Source organism: Caretta caretta, chromosome 2, assembly GCF_965140235.1.
Source record: "Caretta caretta isolate rCarCar2 chromosome 2, rCarCar1.hap1, whole genome shotgun sequence".
NCBI classification, from domain to species: Eukaryota; Metazoa; Chordata; order Testudines; family Cheloniidae; genus Caretta; species Caretta caretta.
In genome coordinates, this window is record NC_134207.1 from 235,229,113 (window position 1) to 235,252,712 (window position 23,600).

Consider the following 23,600-nt stretch of genomic DNA (forward strand, 5'->3'; position numbering starts at 1 on the left):
CTCTGATGGGTCATAAAATCCAATTATCTTATTATTCACCTCACTGCATGTTAAAAATCTGTATATAGAGTGATAGCAGCTCATTTAGGGGCCCATCTGATAAATTGCTATGTGTCTCCTGCAAGGTGCTGAGAATCCTGAAATATTATTGACTTCTGTGGAGCAGTAACCGGATGTATCTGAAATATATCCTTAATATCTTAGGGCAGGGCACATTTTTGGTACCTATAGTAATGTTAACCATTGTAATAATAATGTGTTGACATTGCATCATTAGGTCTAAATTGTTGTTGTCCCACTTGAAAGGGGGGCTAAATGTAACTTTTTTGTGTGCTGGACTGGTATTCAGACTTATTTTGCTAATGTGTACACAAAATCAAAATATCAGCAATCTGGATTACTTCTTTGGCCCTGTGTCAGATATTTACTGTCTAATAAAGTTGTTTCAAATACAAATGTCTCTCTGTAAAAACAGTGGTTAAAATTTGTATTATTCACATTAAAATATAAAACTGTGAAACTGAGATTATGCCCACAGATACATATTGAGTATGGCGAAACTCCCTCCCTCGGACCAAAGTGGGATAATTCAAAAATAAAGGTGGCTGGCTCCCTCTGTACCAGCACAGGAGGCTGGATTAGGGGACATCTTAAGGTCTCTTCTAGCCCAACGTTTCTACAATTCTGTGATTATTTTACCATATTACACTCTACTCTCTGAGGTGGTTCTGTGTGTGTCTTACCAGAGGTGGCATTTCAAAATCCTCACATCTCCCAAGAATAGTTATTTCCTGGTCTGTAGCCAGCTCACCTGGAGATGTGCTTTTGTTAGCTCTCACAAGCTCAGCAGAGTTGGGTTTGGTCAGCTCTTGGATGGGTGACTTAACTACCTTTTCAATTTGAGAGGTAGTCCCTGCAAGTCAGAGTTCAGGACACTGGTGAGTCAGCATGGAGAAGCCTAAAAAGAAGCACCTGATTTTTTGTTTTGTTGCTTATATATGTGATCACATGAATATATATGGTGGACAGGGAGAACCCAAGAGTAAGAACGCATTCGTTCTGCAGCTGCATTGAGGCAGGCAGATGTAGGATATGGAAGAAGTTGGATGGTGGGAAAGAGATCACTCCAGTCTTCCTTCCCATGGTGCTTAGATAAATTGAAACTAACTATACTAAAATGAGAGGGGAGGAAGGAATAATTACTGTAAACACAGTGCTTTGCATTAGCATCTGTTTCAGTAAATCTAGGGATAAAGCGATTATTGCCTGTCCTGTTTTAAGGAGATTACTTTTGAAATGTGAATCAACACCTTATGAAGGCAGATCTTGTCACACATCTTTTGTGTTATACTTAGGGCTGGCAGAATTTGATGTTTATTTTTTATAATGTTGATAGATAATACTGATGTTTGTTTTAAAGTTTTTTTCCTATTTTTATTATTTAAATTTTCGGTTATGGGAAATTATGGAGGGGATCAGACAATAATTATTAAATGACAGTAGACATTGAGACTCAAAAAGTTAAAGCTTTATAGCCATTAAAACTTAAATTGCCAACATCACATATCCAAATATACAAAGTTAGTATCCTTGAATCAAAGTCTAATAGGTTCTCAAGCTACGTTTTTCTTACTTTGCCTATCAGTAGATTTAAATAGTCTCCATGCAGTTTGCAGGCATTTCACCCTTGTGACTGTTCCTTTTAATTTTTGTTTAACTAGCTTCCTCATTTTTGTGTAGCTCCCCTTTTTGAAGTTAACTGCTACTGTGGTGGGCTTCTTTGGCATTCGTCCCCATACAAGGGTGTTAAATTTAATTACATTATGGTCGCTATTACCAAGTGGTTCAGCTATATTGATATCCTGGACCAAATGCTGTGCTGCACTGAGGACTAACTCAAGAATTGCCTCTCCCTTGTGAGTTCCAGGACAAGCTGCTCCAAGAGGCAGTCATTTATGGTGTCAAGAAATTTTATCTCTTCATCCTGTCCTGAGGTGACATGTACCCCGTCAACATGGGCATAGTTGAAATCCCCCATTATTACAGCATTTTCTCTCTTTGCAGACTCTCTAATCTCCCTGAGTATTTCACAATCACAGTCACCATCCTGGTCAGGTGGTCCTTAATACATTCCTACTGCTGTACCGTTTGTTGTTCAAGAATGGAATTTCTATCTATAGAGATTCTATGGCACAGTTTGATTTGAGATTTTTATTTAATTTGACTCCATGCTTTCTTTCACATATAGTGGCACTCCCCCATCAGTGCAACCTACTATGTTATTCCGTGGTATTACTCATCCCACTGGTTATCCTCATTCCCCCAAGTTTCTGTGATGTCTATTATGTCAATATCCTCATTTAATGACAGTCACTGTAGTTCTCCCATTAGTATTTAGACTTGTATATTTTGTCAATATTCAGTTGCTTTCCTTCATGTAAAAGTATCTCATTTAAATATGACTGTTCCTCTCTAGCTCCTAGGTGTACTTTACCAACTTCTTTCCTATCCTCTTTGTGAGAACATAGAGTTCCTTCTTTAATAACTTAATCCCTATGAGATGTGTCTGCCTGCATTGTGTGCTCATCTGCATCTGTCAGCTTTCCCCTAGTCCTTAGTTTAAAAAAACCCTCTACAACCTTTTTAAGAAAGACACAGAGATAATAAATGCAAGATCATCCTTTTGAGTTCTTCGGATACTTTAAACAAAGGCTTCCAGATTATGGGAGATTCCTAGCGGTGTTTCATTGGATTGTGTTCAAGTTAAAAATCTTCAGGTCATTAAATGCAAAAAGTAAAAATACAAGTATTGCCAAAATTGACCACTTGCTGATTTTTTGTAACAGTCTTACGGTATGTCTATACTGCAGTCACAAGGTATATAGACATATTGAGCTAGCTCTAATCTAGCTAGCTCAGGTACCAGAATGATTGCACCATACCATTTAGGGCAGGGAGAGGGATTTGTCTGGCTGACCGAAAGTAGGGAATAATGCTTTATGGCTGGGGGAAGCTGAAGGGGAGAGGTCAAACTACTGCAAAAGGGGACAAGGGGCCAGCATGGTGACACTGACACATCCCCTGGGAACCTGACAGGTGGGAGAGTTTAAAAGGGGCAACTGTGTGCGTGAAGCCACCTTCTACTCGGAGCAGGCTGAGGCAGCACAGGTACCAGAACAGTCAAGCTGTGGCAGCTTGTGCTCCAGAGTGCACTAGACTTGCGAGAGATTCCTGGGCACTTGTACAGCCACGCTGAAGTGCACGCTGCTTCAGCTTCCGTGCTCCAGGACCTGAGCTAGCTAAATGAAAGCTAGTCTGGGTATGTTTACTTGAACTGTAATCACACCCTCTGACTGCAATAAGCATCCGCTTAGAGTGTAGCTCCTAAAACTGAGAGCAAATATTTAAACAAGTAGTTGTTTGAATGCATGATAATGCTAGGAACACCCATAGTAAGTTTATAAGGTGCCAAACACTGCCTTCCGGATCCCTCTACCATAAAACTTTTTCTTTAGGAAAAAAACTAATATATGTATATCTGATACAGAACTTCTAAATGATACAAATATCATCTTTCCTGCTGTTTTGCTGCCTGCTTTTTCTAGTGCTCTTGTTGTCATTGAGAGGTTATGACAACATGAGCCATATTGTATTTATAAACATCATGTGTTTCCTTGATATGACTTGCAGTGTCTGCCAAGCAGAACACATGGAAGAAACATTTCTCATTAGCTCAGCATTGGTTTTGGTTATACTGATTTCCGGGACAGGAAAAATGCCTTTCTTGCTCAGACTTAACTTTCGGACAGTGGAAGCAAAGCCTGTGAATATCCATGAAATCTCTTGAACAGAGAGGCTGCTGCTGTTTTAATCCACATGTTTTGTCTCAGAGCTTCTTCTAGCAAAACAAAAGCAAAGAAGTTTAGTTTTAAGACAATGTAAAGACAAGCTTAGCTGAAAGTACTTTTGTGTTCTAATACCTGCCAGATGCTTCTAGAAAAGGAGTTCACCAAAAGATGTAAGGTAAGATGCCTATTCGTAGTGAATATGGAATTCCTTTTTCTTTTTGGCTAAAGGATATTTTTAGATTAACTGGGGATTTAAACCAGAGATCAAAACTAGATTTTTTTAAAATCTTCCAGAAGAAGAAATGTTTTATTCCCCTGTTGACTACCAAAACTAGTCTTTTTATGTCTAGTTTAAAATCTGTGTATTGAAAGTAATAATTTGATTACTTTCTAACTTGTCATTTGAAATCTGGTTGAGAGTTCAACATAATATATAAATATAGTATCTGATGCTCTGGAATTGTTTCTGTGACATGAGTTTTACTATTTTTAATGAATGAGCTATTACTAAGCTGCCAATTATTTATGCTGCTGTAGGGAAGAAGACATTGAGAGGTAGCTGTATCTAATCAAACTGTTATGAAATATAATAAATGTACCTGTGCTCTTTCATTCATGTGTCTTTCATATCCTATAAAAATTACCCCATAAATGATCTAGATTATTGAGAAGGTGGCTAGAAGATTAAGAATTAGTTAATTTTTATTTTTAGCTATGAATAAAACAAAATATAAACCTCAAGTATCGCACATATAACGATCTGTTTAAATGTACAGATCCTAAGCTATATTTGGATAGAGATCTCATTGTGGCTTTTTAAATAATTAAGTGGTAATGTGCTATTGTTGAATTATATTTATTTTGACAAAATATCATTCATGTTCTATGTAATCATATAGATTCTGTAATATAGTAACAATCTAAAAGTAGCATTTTTAAAAGTTGCCAAAGAATAAAATGGGTCTGTTAAAACCAAGTTCTACTTACTTATTTTCAAGTTAAATGATATCAAACTTGATCTGAAAAAAAGTATTTTTGCTAACATCGACTAGTCTAGGAATATGAGTATGCCCCACCCACTCTGCAAATACCAGAAGTCTTCCAGTTATATATTACTCTCTTTTTAGATTAAGATATCACAGGCCTGTCATCTGGAAATCCCCAGTAACTTTTTCTGTGAAAAAATAGATCCATGCTCCCACCATGATACACTCACTTTAATAGTGTTTTTATTTCCTTCTAATGGCCTCTCCTTCTGGCTGAGGGTTGCAAGCAGCTTGCTCTGGAGCGTGTCAGTACACCTCCTGGGTCATCCAGATCGAATTATTTAACAGCAACTCAAGTTTTCTGTTGGCCTGTGACTGAGTCTGGAGGTCAAGCCTCTAACACAAAGTGTGATTGTGAAGTTTGCCTTCTTGACAAAAGTCCCATTGGCTTCAATGGGAGTTTTCCCTGAATAAGGACATTTGGGTCCATTTTTAGTATTTGTTAGTTGCTTCTTTTATTCTTAATCCACATACTTTTACAGAAAGTTTCCTGGTTCCTATTCCTTGGATGTTTTACTCTTTCACAGCCCTTGTGTTTGACAAATCAATTTGCAATAGTCTGGCTATTTACCTCCATTTCCTAAGTATTTGGCAGAGTCAGACATTGCTACTCACAGCTGTGTCTACCATTGTCAGAAACCAGTCTTCCCTTGTAAATAAGGAAGCATAAGAGAATTCAGAAGACCTCGTAAGCTCTGAGATAGCACTCGAACCAAAGATGAGTTTCAGTCTTCCATACAGCTTTGTACATCGGCTCTTACCTCAACAGAGATTAAAAATCACCTTGCTGAGATTAATGTAGTCTGTTGTGCTCTCTCTGTGACATCAGCCTGGTTGGAAGGAACAGTTCTTCTTTCTTTAAGCCTGACATTGCTTTATTTAATCAGGACTTTACTTTAGCCTTCCCTAGCGTCCTTCCGTATTACATTATCCGGAAGTACAACTCTTTGTACAGGATCTGAGTTCCCTGCTCACAGCTGAGTCCTCAGTTCTTTGTTCAACCAATTGCTTTCCTCTAGGCAAATATAGCAGCCAAAGGGCCAGATTCCATAAGGGAGATAAGGCCTACTTTGTCTTCATCCTCTTTTTTCTATAGAAGCAGAAAAGAGATCTAATTCCTGATCTTTTTGGAGAATCCACACACACAGCTGTGGTCTTTGATTAGATGGTGTCAGTTCTAATCTGGAGTCAAGAAAACTGATCAGACTCCTGAAAATATGAGCAGTACGAACAGCCCTCCTTGGATACACATAAGATCTAAGGTAAAAATAATCTGAGTTGGCATAAACAAGACAGCTGCAAAAATCAGTTGGCAAAAGGGCACCGTGAAAAAGTATATGGTATTGGAATCCTGTCTCTTTCTTTCATGTACAGAAACATATCTTTAGGCTTGAGGACAATTTGCATGTGATTGAAGTTTAACATGCAAATTAAGTGGCTGAACAGGCCAAAAAGTTTGTTGGATAACTTTGGTTCCTCAACCACTTAGTTTTAATCACAGTGGATAACTTCTACCCTGAGGATCCCTACTTTTAACCTTAGTTATTTACTTCAGCCAAATAAGCAGTTTTGCATCCAGTCAGCTAAACTGCAGTCTGTTCTTGGTGGATGTATGTCTCATTCCTCCAACACACCCCATTTTATTCATCCATTATGGCAAACATAATCCAGGAAGCCCAAACAGTCCTCTTATTAATAGCCTCTGATTGGATCCTGTGGTCTAGACTGTTTACACAACATGATTTCAGACAGTGGCAGGAAGGACCTTTGGGAATCAAACCTCACAAGTACAGGTTTTTTTGTCAAAAATGGCTCTCTCCTTAGGCCAGTGACAACAGCTCATTCTGTATACAATGAAACCTCTCTTAAGTCACCACTCAATGAACTACCAAAACTGTGTAGACTGGAAGAGTTTGTCTCTAACTAAAGTATCCCAAGGTTTCAAATACAATTTTGTTCAGTCTTCAAATTGATTGCAGGTTACAGGTGGCCTTTACTTCAGGTTTCCCTGTATTTACAGGTAACTCTAACAAGCTTAAGACACTCAGCAAGTTAGTTGAGCCCTGAGACCCCCACGTCTCATTATATTACTTCTCTGTCCTGGTACACTGATCACTAGATTGTCTTTGCATTTGTCAAATGTTGAACAGAAGGAAGTAAAGTTGAAAGAGAATAAATGTTCACAGAACAGAACAACTACTCTTGAGACTGTGATAGCAATTATGTTAATGTGGTAAAAGAGGTGTTAATGCAAATACTCCCGCTGGCCTCCTCTATAGGAGTGGAAGATTCAGCCCACAAGGAAGCAAACCAGTTCTGCAGCAGGTTCACAGTAGCATGTGCCACAAAGCCCAGTTGTATGGGATGAGGAAAGGGGCTAGTGGATCCATTGTTATACTCATCCACTGACCTTTCCTTCCTACAGATGAGGACTGCAAATAGTGCTGGGTGCAAAACTTATGACATAATATTTTCCTTCTTATCTGCTGCGTTCTTATTTAGCGGTAACAGTGGGTTACAGGTGTAAATATGCGTAGGATTCAAACGACCAACTATATTGTATACTGTTTCTTTACTATTTATATCCTAACATATTCCATATTCCTGTAATAGAAAACATGTTTTGATTCAGTCATTTGATAATTCCAGATGAGACTAAAGGTTATGTTTTTCCTTATTCTTGTTTAATCATAAGAAGTTGTTCAATTCTATTTGGCTTTGGCACAGTAGGAAAAGCTACAAATATGGAACAGAAATAAAAGCTGAATAGTAGATCAGAGAGTCAAGGAGCCATGCATTTATTTTGATTTATGAGATCAGTTACTCACAGGACTCCTTTTTTTTTTAAAGAGTAGAAATCTGATATACAGCATATTTAAACCAAATAAAAATGCTGATCTGTACCAGAGCTATATATGCTTGAAACTATTCCTTTTTTGGGAAAAAAATGGATGAATCCATCAGTTCAGCAGTGCCCCAAGGAGGTGCTGGAATCCAGAATGGTTTTAAGGATTTGGCTTTCAAGGCTGATAGCAACTGTATGCATTTTCTTGACAATGCATTTGATCTCTTAAGGGGAAAGGGAAGGAAATGTTTGTTACATCTGCACAAAGCAGGCAACTTTTGTTTATGTGCTTAAAATCCTATCTAAAAGCAACAGTACAAAAGTAAATCAAACAAACAGAGCTATTTGTTTGTAACACTAATTCCCAGCCATTTCAAGGGCCCCTACCTTAATTCTACAAAAATCAGTGACAACTTTTATATGTTCAGTTCAAAAAGAATAAAAGCTTTTGGTTTGGGTGTGCCAAAGTATGCTGGTCAGTTAAATGTGGATATTGGCAAACCAATGATATAATTATGTAAAACCAACCTTTTCAGGATAGAAATGTGTTATGTTTCAATGTGTTTGTATTTTTTTCATTCACAATGACACCCTGACATATCTTGGCTGAAATGCACTCGCTATCATCTAAGCTATTTTGTCTGGAAAGTGCACTAAGGAAGAAAATGAGAGCTTTGTTAACTTCCTTCTGTTAAATTTGGTAGTTTAAAATGGGGTGGTTTTTTTTTTCTTTTTACTTTCACATTCTGTTTATTTGTGAAAAAAAGAAAACAGCTCCATGAAACATGCTCATAAACACTCAGAAATGAACTCATGCTAAGCTGGCTGATCTGGATGTTTGCTTTTGTGATTGGAGTAGAATTATGCAGTCTGGTACCAGGGAGATAGCTTGTGCAGCAAAATTAAGGTTGGTGATGAGAGAAAAACCCCACACAGGCAGACTTTGATTTCAGGCATGCTTGTGTGTGGTTATGTTGATGCAGAATGTTCTGGATCTCACACATGCATCCGTGTCTTTGGAACATGATGTTCCATTTGTCTTAAGCATGGCTAGACCAGAAGCTCCTACTGGAGTGTCTTAGATGGATGCTAAAAGCGACAGAAGAATTCATCCTCATTCCTCTCTCCCACCTTAAATAGTACTCCACAAGCCTACCAAGAAAGCTATTTCATTGAAAACTAATCTACATTAACTGAGAGCTAAGGATGTGAAAATGGGTTCAGGGAAAATATGAACAGCCTTGTGGAAATTTAGAGCCCTCATTTCTACCTGTATCTGGACCAATATACCTTCCAAGCTGAACTCAATTTAGGTAAGAAATTAAATGTATTAGCATCATTATTATTGTTATCCATTGCTTTAAATGTTCCTGCAACCCAGCTGCATTTCCCTCCCCTGTAGATTGGATTCCTGTTTTACCCTGAGGAAACAACTGTATTCCCAGGAATCTGGTCTACAGGAGTGGGAGAGACAATTGGGTGGGACGATGGACAAGGACAAGCTGCCACAAGTGCCGTTGAGACAGTGATCATATGTATGTGTCGTCTGGAATTGGATTGTATTTTGGGAGTGGCATGGGACAGAGCCATTTTTGCAAAAGATGGGGACTTGCCACTCCTCACACACACACAGAGTTTGTTAGAGCTTATCCTGCCATTGTATAACCTTGGAACCTTTTGAAGTCCTCCATGAATAATCAGAGTTGAATTAGCAGTTGCGTATTCACTTAACCACAAGTGCCTGTACACATGCTGGAACATCTGTTTCAGCATTTCCAGTTGGGAACCATTCCCACTGCACCCAGATGTAAAGTCTCTGGGCTACTGCACTGAAATACAACTTGTAGAACATCACCATTTTCTGTCGTTTCGCAAGGGGAGCATGTCTCTTTCCCCCTCAAGCCTCCTCACCAATAGAACTGGACAAGCTCGTTATGCTCAGTTTGGAGGCCATTTGTAGCTTTGAAAGCGCAACTCAAACACTGTTGTTCTGGTTTACAGAAGTGTGAAGGGACAGAGGGGGCTAGAGCGTTGCTCAGACTGCAGCAGAGAGTGTTGGTGTATCCTGCTCCCCACACCCTCACTCTCTCAGGCCAGGAAGAGCCTGAAGCATTTTCCCCCCCATAGGCTGGGTTAAACACACTGGCTTAAATTGGACACACACTTTCTCTCTTCCTCTCCTTCCGCCTGCCCATTATTTTCTGCTGGGTAGGTACAATCTAATTGATTGTGATTGCTGTCAATAAACCAAAATCTCGTAGCTTTCAAGAACATTTTTGTGCATTCTTGCTTTTTCCCCTCCTTCAGTTTCTCCATTCTCGCCTTCCATTTTGTCATTGTAACCTTCTGACTTTGTTGTTTTCCCCAGAATCTCTCTCTCATACTTCGTTCTCTTCTCTTCCTCTGACTCTTACTGTTTCTCTCTCCAAGGCCTAATCTTATTTTTGTACCTCTGTCCTCACAATCTGTTAACCCTTTCCTGACTTGCCCATTAGGCTCTCTTTACCCCAAGATTCTCTCTTTCTCTTTCTGTCTCTCACCTCCCATCTCTCTCACAGTCTACCTACAATGTTTCTTTCTCTTTTCCTTTCATAGTCTCCCAGCCTCACTTCCCTACTTCCCACCCCGCATTTCCTTTCACTCTTCCTTCCCCACTATCATGGTTTATGGATTATTTAGATTTTACTTTGCACTCCATGGCTGCTGCTGTATTTTAAGCTTCTTTAGCTTTCTGATAACCACACGTAACATTTACCCTCCTGCTTTAATTACTAACCCTGCAGTAAAAATTGCATGTTACTGAAACAGTTGTTTTTCCTTAATGATGGAAATGATACTGATGATATAACAATCAGAACTTTCTCAGTTTATTTACAGTGTTGGGAGTTTTGGCAAGTCCAGCACAAGCAGACAAACATGGGTAAAAGAGAAGACAGGAGAAGGGAAACAGGAAAATAGGTGAATTTTTAGGGGGGAGGGATAGCTCAGTGGTTTGAGCATTGGCCTGCTAAACCCAGGGTTGTGAGTTCAATCCTTGAGGGGGCCACTTAGGGATCTGGGGCAAAAATTGGGGATTGGTCCTGCTTTGAGCAGGGGGTTGGACTAGACGACCTCCTGAGGTCCCTTCCAACCTTGATATTCTATGATCTATGAATCTTTTCTGGTCTGCTGGTGTCTGGGTGATGGTGGTTGTTAGCTACAGAAGAGAGGTATAGTTCTTTACCTGGGCAAGCAGAGACCTTATGCCAGGTTGGAAGGTGGATCAAGGTAAAGTTCAGCTAGTGGACAGGTTGTGTCTACAGTTAACAGTGGTATGTAGAGTACATGCACTGCATGCCCCTAACATGGGTATAAATAGCAGTGTAAACGGTGAGGCACTGCTGTGGGGAGTAAAGACACATCAGAACCTTAGGGAATGTACTTTTCATAGCTCTCTTCATGCCCCCCCCCCATCTATACTGCTGTTTTTATCAGCATAGTGTTCTGCCTCTCTGCTGCCAGAGTCTTTCCGCACTGCAGTGTAAAGCTCTGGCAGCAGAGAAGGGCTTTGGCGAGGGGAGGCAGCAGAGAAAGGCTGCCCCTCTTTTCGCTGCCATTTGTAACTACACAGCACGGTATGGGTACAGCCTGCTTTTCACTGTGGCATGTGGCTACGTGTTCCCTACACACTGCTGCCAGAGTGGACAAGACTTCAGTGTCTGGAACCAGTGGGCTGGCATCAAATGAGAAGGCAGCAATCAAATCCAGGACTGGCTCTGGTGTGCTGAGAAAATCCCCAAAGCACCATGGGCTGAGGTGTAGTAGGCATGATTTAGTCCCAGTTTAGTCCCATGACTTGGAAGAATAAGGAAACACATGAAAACGACAGACACAAAGCAAACAGACAAAAAGCAGAGCAGACCTGAGCTCTAGGTTTTACACTTCTCAGTCCATGGAAAACTACCAGGCTCTTCACAGCTGGCCTTCCAGAGCTTTCCAGTAGCTCCTATAACCCAAACAAACTTAACTTGCAAACAAGAAAATATTGAGCAATTTCAAAACATGCCTGTTTTAGCAGTCCTAGTTCATGTCAACAAAAGTTCAACTCTCCAACAGGGTTCTGCAAGGATCCAACAGGCATTGGGTGCTTTCTACTGCAACCCCAGGTAAAAGGTTTAAAACCTTTCCCTATAGTTCCCTAGAGTCCATAGGCCTTAAACCTGTTAGTCTCTCTCCTATAGGTAGGTTAGGTCATTTAGACTCATTGTCACCCCTTTAAGTGTTATGTTTTCCTTCCTCATGCCCTCTCTCCTGCGACCTCTGAGCTCTGGATGTGCCAGCCACAGGAGCCCCTCCCTGCCCCTGGCCTGCTGCTGCCGACCTTCCTCTTCCCTTATTGTCTTGCTGTCTCTCCCAGGGCTGGCTAGTGTATGATGGGGTCAAGGTCTTGTCTAGGAAAGAGGGAGGAAGCATGGGATTCAAAAATGAGGTGGGATAGCTAATAAGGAAGGCAGAAGGAGCTGCGAGTATCCCATTCTGGTTATATCATCTCGGTTCGAGTCTTGGGGCAGAGGAAAAACACAATGGAAAAAAAGATGAAAACGGAGCAGAGAGTAGATTGAGTGAGAATCCTATATATAGAGATGTAACAGGTAGGGAAGAAGAGAAAAATGCCAATGAAATCAGCACAATTGTAGATGTGTATAGTTTAGCACAGCCACTGGTGCCAGCCTAGCTTTTGGGGGGGCTTTTTCATACATATACGTGTGTACCAATGACTTCCTTTTAGCTAGAAAAACATGTTTGTTTATATTGAATCACCTCTGGGAGAAAATGTGAGGTTTAAATTACACGGGAGTGGGAGGATTGCAGCTTGAAATAACAGCCGATCCCATAGTCCCTGGCTCATGCAGCTTCAGAAAAGGGCTTGTTTTATTGACCCTAATTTTGTGATCCCAGAAATAATTGGAAAGGCTTGCAGAATCTTCATCCCCCACAAGATTCACCCACCCCTACTTGCCTGTATTTCATTTCTGATAAATGTTTCATCATGTGAAATTCTTGATTCTGCCGAAATGCTGCCACCACCAAAGGACTGAGCACACAATTTAAGCTACAATATTAAAACATTTAAAATATATATTCTGCAAAAAAAATGCTGGCTTGGGGCTCAGGTGCCCGGGGGTCAGTGGGTTCAGACACAGCTTGCCTAATGTTGTAAGAGCCATCTCTTCTTCAGGAAGTCCTTCTGTGCCAGTACTGAAGCACAAGTACTACAGAGCTCTTTACAGTGGTTCACACTAGTTGATATTTAAGTGATTTTAAAAAAGAAATAGGAAGTTTGGAATGAATATAAGGTGATGGAACTTTACAGCACCTGTGTTTACCACAGGACATACTCTGCTTTAGCAAGTGCCTTAGGAATCTGTGAAGACCCTGTTAAGAGGTAATACAAATCAGAAGGTACGCTAAGAGCGTAGAAGCTAAATCATCTGTGGCTGTCACAACTCTAATGGTATGTCTGAACTACTCGCCGGATCGGCAGGCAGCAATCAATCCAGTGAGAGTCGATTTATCGCGTCTAGTTTAGACGCGATAAATCGACCCCCGAGCTCTCTCCCGTTGACTCCTGTACTCCACTGCTGCGAGAGGGGGCAGGCAGAGTCGACGGGGGAGCAGCAGCAGTTGACTCACTGCAGTGATGACACCGTGGTGAGTAGGTCTAAGTACGTCAACTTCAGGTATGTGAATAATGTAGCTGAAGTTGCGTAACTTAGATCGGACCCCTCCTCCCCCCCTCCCCCCCCCCCGTTGTAGACCAGGCTTAAGCCTCCTTACACTGCTAGAACTAGTCTCTTATCTCCCCATGCACCTGAATCTGCCATCAGAATTCAAATAAGAATTCTGACAGGTCCATTTTTCGATCTTTTTGGAGATGCCACAGAAATCTATGTGGCTATAAATATAGATGTTTAGCTGGAGGGCTGCTTTAGAAAATTTGAGACTAATTTTAAAGTTTGTTCCAATTTATGAGAAATAATTCACAGGATACAGTAGCATAAAGATAGCACTGGCTTGATCCACTCTGCCAGCTGCATATAAACTTGAGTACCAGCTGCCTGTGCTTACCCTTCACTGTCCCTTGTTTTTCACTGGACGGAGAAAAGGTGATGTGCGGTGTCAGGATGGGCCATTAGCACTTCTCTTCCCTCTTCTACGGAGGAATGGAAGGGTACAGATCTGGGGAACAGTTCCTCTTAGAACAAGGAGCAGATGGCCTTACTTATAGGCTCCCAGTGCTCCACTAAGCTGAGAAAGATGGGTGCTACAGATCCCCTTGGCAGTCCTCATGGACCTTAACCCACAACTTGAGAGCCCCTGATCTAAATGTTATAACAGGATTTTGTCATCTGTAACTTCTAATTTCTTGGATCAGGATTAGACTCTACGCTAGCTAGTATGTGGTGGAGCTTTTGGTATTCACATGAGGACCTCAGTGGCAAAAACAGCAGAAATCAACAGTTTCCTTGGTATTTATCTGTGAAAACATCTCTGACAAATTACCTTAGTTTTTGGGTTTTGTGGGACTGTATTAGTTAGTCATGTTCAAGCAAAACTCCCATTGACTCCATACTCTGGCAAAGTTTGTCCTGGAGTGCAGGTTCAGGCTCTAAATTAGTAATAAACATTCTAGTGGGTAAGTCAGCTTGTCTGTGTTTTTTCAAGGAAACAGTTATTTATAGAAATGAAAACAAGAGACTAGCTATGTAACTATTTCCAGCTATAAAAATATTAAAAGAAAAGGAATAATTGTCAGAATGGTCAGATGATAAAATGGAACCACCCTTGTGTCACACACACACTGAAATAGGTCTTTTAAAAAAAAATCTTGTCCAACTTTATAAATGGTATTTTTTTCCCTGGTGTCTGTAACATTTTTGCAACTAATAAAAAAGAGAGATAAATTAATGGGAAGGGAAAATAGCTGCGACGCTCCAAAAGACTAATGAAGTTATCAGTGTTTTAGAAGAAATGAGGGAGAGTGGTGCAGTTAAGTGCCCAATGGTGACTTCAGCCTTTCACTAACATGGATTTTAGAGCAATAAATAGCCCAGAATTTTGTGCCTGATCCTGATGAAGCCTGGAGCTCGGTACCTCTCAGGATCATGCCCTTTTGTGTACTGTTTGTTGAGCTGAAAAAGAAACCTCATACGGAACATTATAAACAAGTAAATAGCTACCAAGTAAAAGCAGGGTAAGGCATGGCAAGATAGACAAGCCTTGAGGGCTCTGATAAAGTAATTAAAATGGAGAGTGATGCTTGAGTGGTTTGTATGTATTATAAGAACCCAGAGATTGAATTGCAGCCTGGGTAATGACATGTCCATGCATTATTTATAAATTTGTTCTATGACATATTTTCAAATTAAAAGAGGCTTCATTCCTTAAGTAATAAAAGCCTTCCTGTGCATCAGACATACTTGAAGCTTATTGTATATTGCGTTTGATGCCCAGGAGCCCAGTCACAGTATATCTGGTGTTCTGGGGTATACTTTATTATGCTAGAGTCCAGTTATGGAAAATGAAGCTGGGATTGGACAACAGGGGATGGATCACTCAATGACTGCCCGTTCTGTCTATTCCCTCTGAAGCACCTGGTGTTAGTCCCTGTCGGAAGACAGGATACTGTGCTAGATGGACCCAATATGGTGTGACCCAATATGGCTGTTCTTATGTACGTCCTACCAGTTTGTAATTCATTGCAGATCAACTACAGTAAGACATAGTGAGCCCCCTATATACTCCATATTATAACAATATTAATGGGATTTCTTACTGCGGGGTTGTTAAACTTTTTTTAAAAGGCTATTGGTAGAATGTACACGGCACTTGTTAGGAAGCGCCTGTGTTATCAATATGTATTAAACAATTGGTCTGTTTTCCACTTTTGGTGTTTCTGGGGTCCAGTTGGTCAGCATTTCTGACTTTAGTTATAACTAAATCAAGCATCCAAATCCCCATTTTAAAAAAGTGAGTGCTTGATGGGCTAGCTAAAGCTGCCCAATGTAAACCAGATGCCTCAATGGTAGAGAATGTTTTGCTTCCTGTAGCCACAAGAAACAACAAACCCTGACTGATTAAATTCAAAATACAAATAAATTGATTTAATGGTCTTTTTATGCCATGACATTCTGTTAATATATTTCTAGTGCAAATATTTAATCAAGATATTTTTAAAAAATATAAGTATGTTGTGTGAAAATACTGTGAAATTCTAATCAAAACCAGTGGTGATGTTTTGTACTTTTAAAAAAAAAAAATGGTGCATGTGTCACAACATACCAGAGCTGTCTCTAATGTGAAAGAGTTCTTCCATCTGCTTATTGAAACAGAAATTATATCTACTGATTAGAGCATGAGACTGTGAGTCCAAAATCCTGGACTCTGTTCCTAGATTTGCCACTGACCTTAGTCAAGTCACTTAACCACTCTGTGCCTCAGTTTGCCCATCTGTGAAACAGTTGTAATAATACCTTTCTCACTGAAGTGTTGTGAAGCTAAATTAATTTTTGCAAAGTTCTTTGGGGAAAGCACGATGGAATAGAAAAGTATTATTCCAATCACAATTCATCATGGATGACCCCCCACTAATACACATACACACAGAGTCATAAGAACAGTCATACTGGGTCACACCAAAGGTCCATCTAGTCCACTATCCTGTCTTCCAACAGTGGCCAATGCCGTGTGCTTCAGAGAGAACGAACAGAACAGGCAGTCTTTGAGTGATCCATTCCATTGTCCTCTCCCAGCTTCTGGCAGACAGAGGCTAGGGATACACAGAGCATGGTGTTGTATCCTTGCCCATCCTGGCTAATAGCCATTGGTGGACCTATCCTCCATGAACTTATCTAAATCTTTTTTTGAACTCTGTTATAGTTTTGACCTTCACAATATCCCCTGGCAACTAGATCCACTGGTTGATTGTGTGTTGTGTGGAGAAGTACTTCCTTTTGTTTGCTTTAAGCCTCTGCCTATTAATTTCATTAGTTCTTGGGTTGTGTGAAAGAGTAAATAACACTTCCTTATTCACTTTCTCCACACCAGTCAAGATTTATAGACCTCTGTCATATACCCCTTTTAGTCATCCCTTTTCCAAGCTGAAAAGTCCCTGTCTTTTTAATCTTTCCTCTTATGGAAGTTGTTCTATACTCCTAATGGTTATTGTTGCCCTTCCCTATACCTTTTCCAATTCCAGTATATCTTTTTTGAGATTGGGCACGAGAACTGCATGCTGTATTCAAGATGTGAGCATACCATGGATTTTTATAAAGACATTATGATATTTTCGGTCTTATTCTCTATCCCTTTTCTAATGGTTCCTAGCATTCTGTTAGTTTTTTTGACTGCCGCTGCACATTGAGTAGATGTCAGTCATATAACCCCATACATGTAAGCCAGCAAATTTCCCTATGCTAGTACAGCTCTCACTTTCTTCCCTTTCTCATCAAGAACACTATGCCTTTCCTCCAGCTGAAAAAACCCACAGGGCTAGGACCACAAAAAAGGGGACTTGTATTCAGTGTTGCAAGGCTTAATGCTTGGGGCTGTCTATGTATTAAGTAACATATTAAGGGGGTGCATGGGTGGGTCCTTAAGTTTGTGCATTTGTTTCACTGTTACCAAGCATTACAAGGGGTGTGAGGGTCTTGAAAATCACCAAAACCTGTGTGTTGTCTTTTATGGACAGCTCCTTTAGGTGCTGTGCCACCTACTGTAATCCACAGCCCTGAGTTCAGTGCCCAGGCTCCTATGCAATGTATGGGGAGAGATAGGCACCTAATAATGAGATCCACAAAAGCCAGCATACTAAGTGGGGAGCTGCCTAAGCCAGCCAATAAGAAATGCCAAGGAGAGGGAGTTGAGGTGCCTAAGTCTAGGCTGGAGGGAGGTGTCTTCTGCTCAGGCATCGCCGTTGTGAACTCCCTCTAAATTCCCCTTCTGCCTGCTTTGAACCCAGGTCTCTCACCTCTCAGGTAAGTGCCCTAACCACTGGGCTATAGGGTGTTCTGGGGTGGGGCTTTTTCACTCTCCTGCTGAAGCTGTTCCACTTTGTTTAAAATACTTAACAGTCACTGGGCCAGGGCAAGTGTAAGAGAAACTCTATAGCCCTGTGGTTAGGACACTGAGCTAGCATGTGGGAAAGACAGGCCCCAATCCCTGTTCCAATGACTAATTGTTTATATAAAGTGGAACAGCTTCAGCAGGACAGATTGAGAGAGATTTCTGACCCCCGAGTACCCCATACCCCTGTGATTAGGGGCACTCTTTGAAGGGGAGACCTAGATTCAAATCCCTGCTCCACATTAGACACAGGAGTGATTTGAACCTGGGTCATCCTGCATGGGTGCTCTAGCCACAGGGCAAAAGTTATAAAGGGGCCAGCACCACCACTATCTTCTCATCCTCTTCCAGCTGTGTTTTGTCCAAGGCCCAATGCAGTAGGCGTGCTCAGAGCATGCCTACCAGATTGGGGCCCGCGGGCAAGATAGGCAGGAGGACACCTAGTTTGTGAATTCCATTGAGGCTTAGGGGACTTGGCGTCAGGGCTTAGGCAGCTGTGCACATGCCCCCTGGCAGAAATTCAGGCAGCTAGGGGATTTCACCGCTGGAAACTTAGGCACCTACAGGGTTAGGTGGCAGTTGAGCAGGGATTTGAGATTTTGGCTTTGGGCACCGAAAGTGGCAGCTAAGCATCTAAATCCCTTTTAGATCTAGCCCACAAATGCCCACTATAATGACACAGGTGGCATTTTTAAAAAATAAACATGCAGCAGATAACTGCAGTGCTGTAAAGTGCTTATGTTTTGTGTTTTCCCTGTGTCATTTCAGTTCCATCTCTCCGACCTGAGTGAGTATTGCATTTTTAAAAACGTATTTCCAACATTATTGGATATTTTGGGTATGGGGGTCGGAGGGAAGGTCGTTTTCCTGTAATCATTCTAAATAAATAATCGACAGTTGCTTTTTTAACTGTCTCTTTTTTCAACTGTCTCTTTTTTCCAAAAGTGATCTTAATTGCGTGTACAATGTTCTAATGAGATAACAATGAAATTGATTTACAATGGTCCCAAAGTTCAGCTTGGTAAAGCTGCTAAGGTAACTGGTTAATTAGTAGACAGCCTCCTGTTTTGCTCAGGTGCTGTATCTTAGGGAGAGTTTCACATTTCATTCCCCTAAATGTCTCTACCAATCTGATTACTTTAAAGGTTGCTCAGATCAATGCGTTCTGTGTTTTTCCTAAGTTTTCTGCAATGCTGAGTTTACTGAGTTCTTACTGAATAATTAACATGTGTATTTCATATTGTTTTCTTTTAGAATAAGCCTTTCTCCCTCAATAAAGGTTACCTGCTGTTTTATTTATGGTTCACTCCTTTGCAAGACTCTGTATTGCTTCATTGTTTAATGTTAGTCTCTTCTTTATGTTTTATACACACACATTAAAGAAATTGTTCAGTGATTGAATTACATAGCAGTAGGATGCACAGTTTGTGGCTGGGTGACATGCCACAAAGGTTATTTAGTGACTAATTTCTAAGGGGAGGGGAAATTGCAGACTTATTCTGTGGAAAAGTACTTAAGTCTCTTGAAGCAGCACTATTTGGATGATCCAGTAAAACAAAATGGCCCATACTTGTTGCGAGCAGAGGGAATGAGGAGCCTTTTTAAGGTTTAAAATCTTTTTCCAAGAACTCTGGATGCCTAAAATGTCCTATTCTAGACTGAGGATTCAGATTCAAGGCTGTAAACAAAAGAACTGTATTTTATGAAGTGGAACCAAATGCTCTTCTTACTGCTATATCCATGCAGGTGATTTCCCTAAGTAAAAGTAAGTGGTTTTAATTATTTCAGAATAAAAACCTTTAGCAAGGATATTTTTATTTGTCTTTGAGTTGCAATGTTGTCTAGTTAAAAAAAATAGTATTGTTTTTAATGGCAGTCTCGGAACAGTAGGCACAAATACACGGATTAGAGGTAGAGTACTTAAGCATATTTTTTAAATTTGTGCCTGAAAGAACAGACAGTCTAAAATATGTCCTGAAAATCTTCGCCACATGTTTATAGATGCCATGGTTAATGTACACATTGACTATAGATGAGTTTAAGCAGTCAGCCATTATTTTTGCTCTTAAGTTTCTTTTGTGGCTAGCTTGGAGTTTTATAGATTTGCTCTATATTCAATAAAAAGTTAAATGGGTATTCTTTGCTTCCCCATAGGACTTTTAGGATACTGTGTGAATTAAACTTATGTGTAAGCAGGGATCCGTAAGGGCAACATCTGAGCCAAACATGTAAAATACCATGAGATAAACATTTGTATAGCTGTAGAGGCTAGGCTTATGTGCAGGTGTACATGAAAGAACTGGGTATAATCAAGAAAAATGTTAAGTATGTGCTTGATCCTGTGCCATACGGAAGGAGAGATGGTGTACCAGCTAAGCTGCACACACCACCTCAGCCAGCAAGCAAGCAGCAACCATACAGTACATTGAAAAAGTGCACTATGCTTCTCATGGCTAGCCAGTACTTGTGCCCATACCCCTTTTCATATGGATGCATAGCACCGAAGAAGGTCTGTGTTGGGCCATGGGGATTGAATGTTGCCTATGGTACACCACAGTATGAAGGTGAGGGTGATCGGCAGCCACTGTCCAGGAAAACAAGTTGTCCTGCTAGTAGAAGGATTATAGCTTATGCACCATAACACCTCCCTCAATGTTTCCAGAGTAGTGAACAGCTCAACACTTAGTTGAGCAGCTCCCATTAGTTCCTATGACCCACCCACTTCACCCCCATTTAGAAGTGAGCCCTACATAGGGTTTGTGAGCACAGAGCAGGAGAGTTGGAAGACTACCTCATTTACAATAAATTGGAGCATCCAAAGTACTGATTAACATTGGCAGACTGCAGGGTTGGTGATTTAAAGAAGAATGGAAACATGGAATGGTAGCATGGGCAGAGGACGAGAAACCACTACTTTGAAATCTACAGCGACCAGTCGATTAGGTACTCTAATGGTGGGTTGTCACTGGAGCCAGTAAATTAATACTTTTTATAGGCGCTAGTGACATGTTTGGTTGTGCTTAGAGGCCACTGGTGTTTTTCAAACCATTTACCAACTCTGTAATTTTCAGAGGTACTGTTTCTTATTTCAGATTAAATTATTTCAGCCAGTGCAGAACTATATTGACATTTATTTGCAAAATTTAGTAAAGTTGACTTATTCTTTCAGCAGTGCAAAGCCAGAATGGAAGGTCAGTAACTCAGCTATAGAAACTCTGTTATAATGCAACTACTACAACTAAGATTTCAGGTTAATTAGGACAGTTTGGTTCTAATTTTATTCTGATGAAGGAATAAATTAACTAATTCATTTGTCTTTTTTAAATTAAATATTTCACTTGATTAAAAAAGTAATAAGATATTTTTTCTAGTGGAATGATTACAGAACCTATTCATTAAAAATTATTTACATATAAATATATTAATCATTTTTGTAATAATAATTAGCACTTTCCATAGCATCTTCATTCAAAAATCTCAAAGCCCTGGAAAAGTATTGGTTATAATTAAATCCAGTTTACAGTTGAGTAAACCAAGTCACGGAGAGGTGATGTGATTTGCCTAAGGACACAGTGAGTTGATAGAGCAAGGAACAGAGTTCAGAGTATCAGTCCTTTGTTTTAACATTTCCTTCTTACGTGTATGCAAGGGAAAAATACAAAAGATGTGGGCTAGATAGTGCCATTTAGGTACAGCTTAGTGTAAGGGGCAGCATGGCAGAGCAGTCTCAACTGGAGCACTGGAAGGCAAAATGCATCTTGAAACATGCCATACCTACTACTGCACCCTTTACTGAATTGCAGCTTGTCCTCTGCTGCCCATGAGGCCTCCATCCTCTCCTCTGGGGTGCCACGTGATTCAGGGACATAGGGATGGACCAGGCCCTGCACTCCACGGATTACAGAGACTGCAGTTCCGCACAGCCCATACATGCATTATGCAAGGAAGAGTAAAGGCTCTTTTATGGCTTCCATTCCATAACATGCAACTGTGTGAGAGCCAGGCAGATTGTGGTGGTGCTTTTTCTTATATAGGCACCTGTTACCCTCTACCCTGTCCTGATTTTTCACACTTGCTATCTAGTCACCCTAGTGTGACTGCAGTTGTGAAGCATGGGACATTACATTACAGCTCATTAGGAGCATTGCTACCTCACCCTTACTGCAGGCTGGCTGTGGCAGGAGATCACTTATATTGGCTCGGGCCAGCTCAGTCTCCTCTTTACTTTGTTCCTGAGGCATTTGCCTTTCACACCAGAACAGGAGGCCCAGTGTATGCCAGTAGTGTATGGGAAGAGGGGGGCAGAAGGAGGATGGATAAAGGAGAGAGCAAAAAAGAATTAAAGAGAGAGAGAGTAGAAACTCACAAAAGTTAGAACAGAGATGAGAAGGAAAAAAAGAGACCATTGTATGCAGTTCTAAAGTACTCATGGGCAAAAAACCTGGGTACTTGGAACAGAGACAGAACAACAGGAGAGAAAGAAACTGGACAGGTGAAAGCAGAAGCTATAATCCAAACACATAAAAATTGTATGACTCCCATTCATCAAGCTGTACATGTATCCCGTCTACATAACCCTGTGTCCTGTCACTGTTACCCATGCTCTCCCTCCTTCTCTTTCCACCCCTGCCGTTCCCTTCTTCTGATTGTTACACCCACTTTTTGTGTCATGTCTTCAATTACATTATAAACTTTTCAGGACAGAGACAGTGTCTTTCTATGTGTTAGTGCCATGCCCAAAACAATGGGGCCCCAGTCGGGCCCCAGTCTTGACTGAGAACTCTGTGTGCTATTGTAGTACAAATAGGGAATAAATATTAATAAATGTGCCAGTACTTGGCACAAATGGATATGGGGCAAGGACTGTAAATGCCAGGTACTGGCCAGTCCTATTTTGAACAATGTTAGGGGGCTTATTCCTTCACCCACTTACTTCCCTGGTCCTTCTCGCATGAACAGAGAGCAACAATACCCGAAGTCCAAAGGTGCAAACAATTCGATGTTTATTGGGGTGAAGTTCCAGCAAGCATGATTCCAGTTTCCTTCCTTAGTATCCTCCTTCCCAGCTCTGACACCACAGAGCCTTACACCTGTGTCCCTGTTCCCATTCCTACCCTTAGCCAAACATGATTCCAACTTCCTTACTCCCATTCCCTGTGCCCATTTCCCCCTTTAGCAAAACATGATTCCAATTTTCTTACCCCCATTCCCTGTTCCCATCTCCCTTACCCACATGCCCATGCCCACACCCCCTCACTTCCTCATTGACTACAGATTATATAGTAAAACTTGAGTTCCGCTTAGCTATACCTTAACCAATCATTTTCCTGAAATTTAACTAACCAATCCTAACATATTGTAACATGATTATGTAACCAATTATATCCCACCACCTTAATTAGTTTACACCCAGCAAAATTAATTATACAGCAGACAGGAACAATCACAGAACCAGACAGAGATTATACAGACAAACAATAGCAAAGTGGGAACTATAATGACAAAACAATACAGAAGTGAGGATTTCACATCCCAGTATTGATAAGTGAGTTCTTGCCAGACAGGATGCTGTTTCCTTTTACATTTTCTAGGCCCTTCCCTTTCTCTGGAGGCGATAGGCATTATCAGGACAGGATTGTATTCCTAACAGCCCAATAGCACCTTCTTTCAATGTGACTAGTTTGGAATGTGAGGATGTGACCAGTCGCTTCCTAGCTTATGGCTGCCTCTGCTGCTTAGCCAAAGGCCTTAGCCTAA

General features: G+C 40.7%; 1 protein-coding gene across 19 annotated transcripts in view; it reads left to right on the top strand.

Moving 5' to 3' along the window:
• The window catches only part of KIAA1217 (KIAA1217 ortholog), a 531,293-nt gene that overhangs the window by 429,765 nt on the left and 77,928 nt on the right, over positions 1-23,600 (top strand). The window contains exon 1 of one of the 19 annotated variants that reach the window (XM_048837879.2): positions 3,704-4,023. The exons of 17 other annotated variants lie outside the window; for them this stretch is intronic. In XM_048837879.2, the coding sequence (XP_048693836.2) occupies positions 3,988-4,023 (36 nt within the window). In that variant the 5' untranslated portion in view covers positions 3,704-3,987. Of the gene's footprint in view, positions 1-3,703; positions 4,024-19,380; positions 19,609-23,600 lie in introns of those variants that run through there. One more of the 19 variants, XM_048837880.2, reaches the window with a different exon arrangement.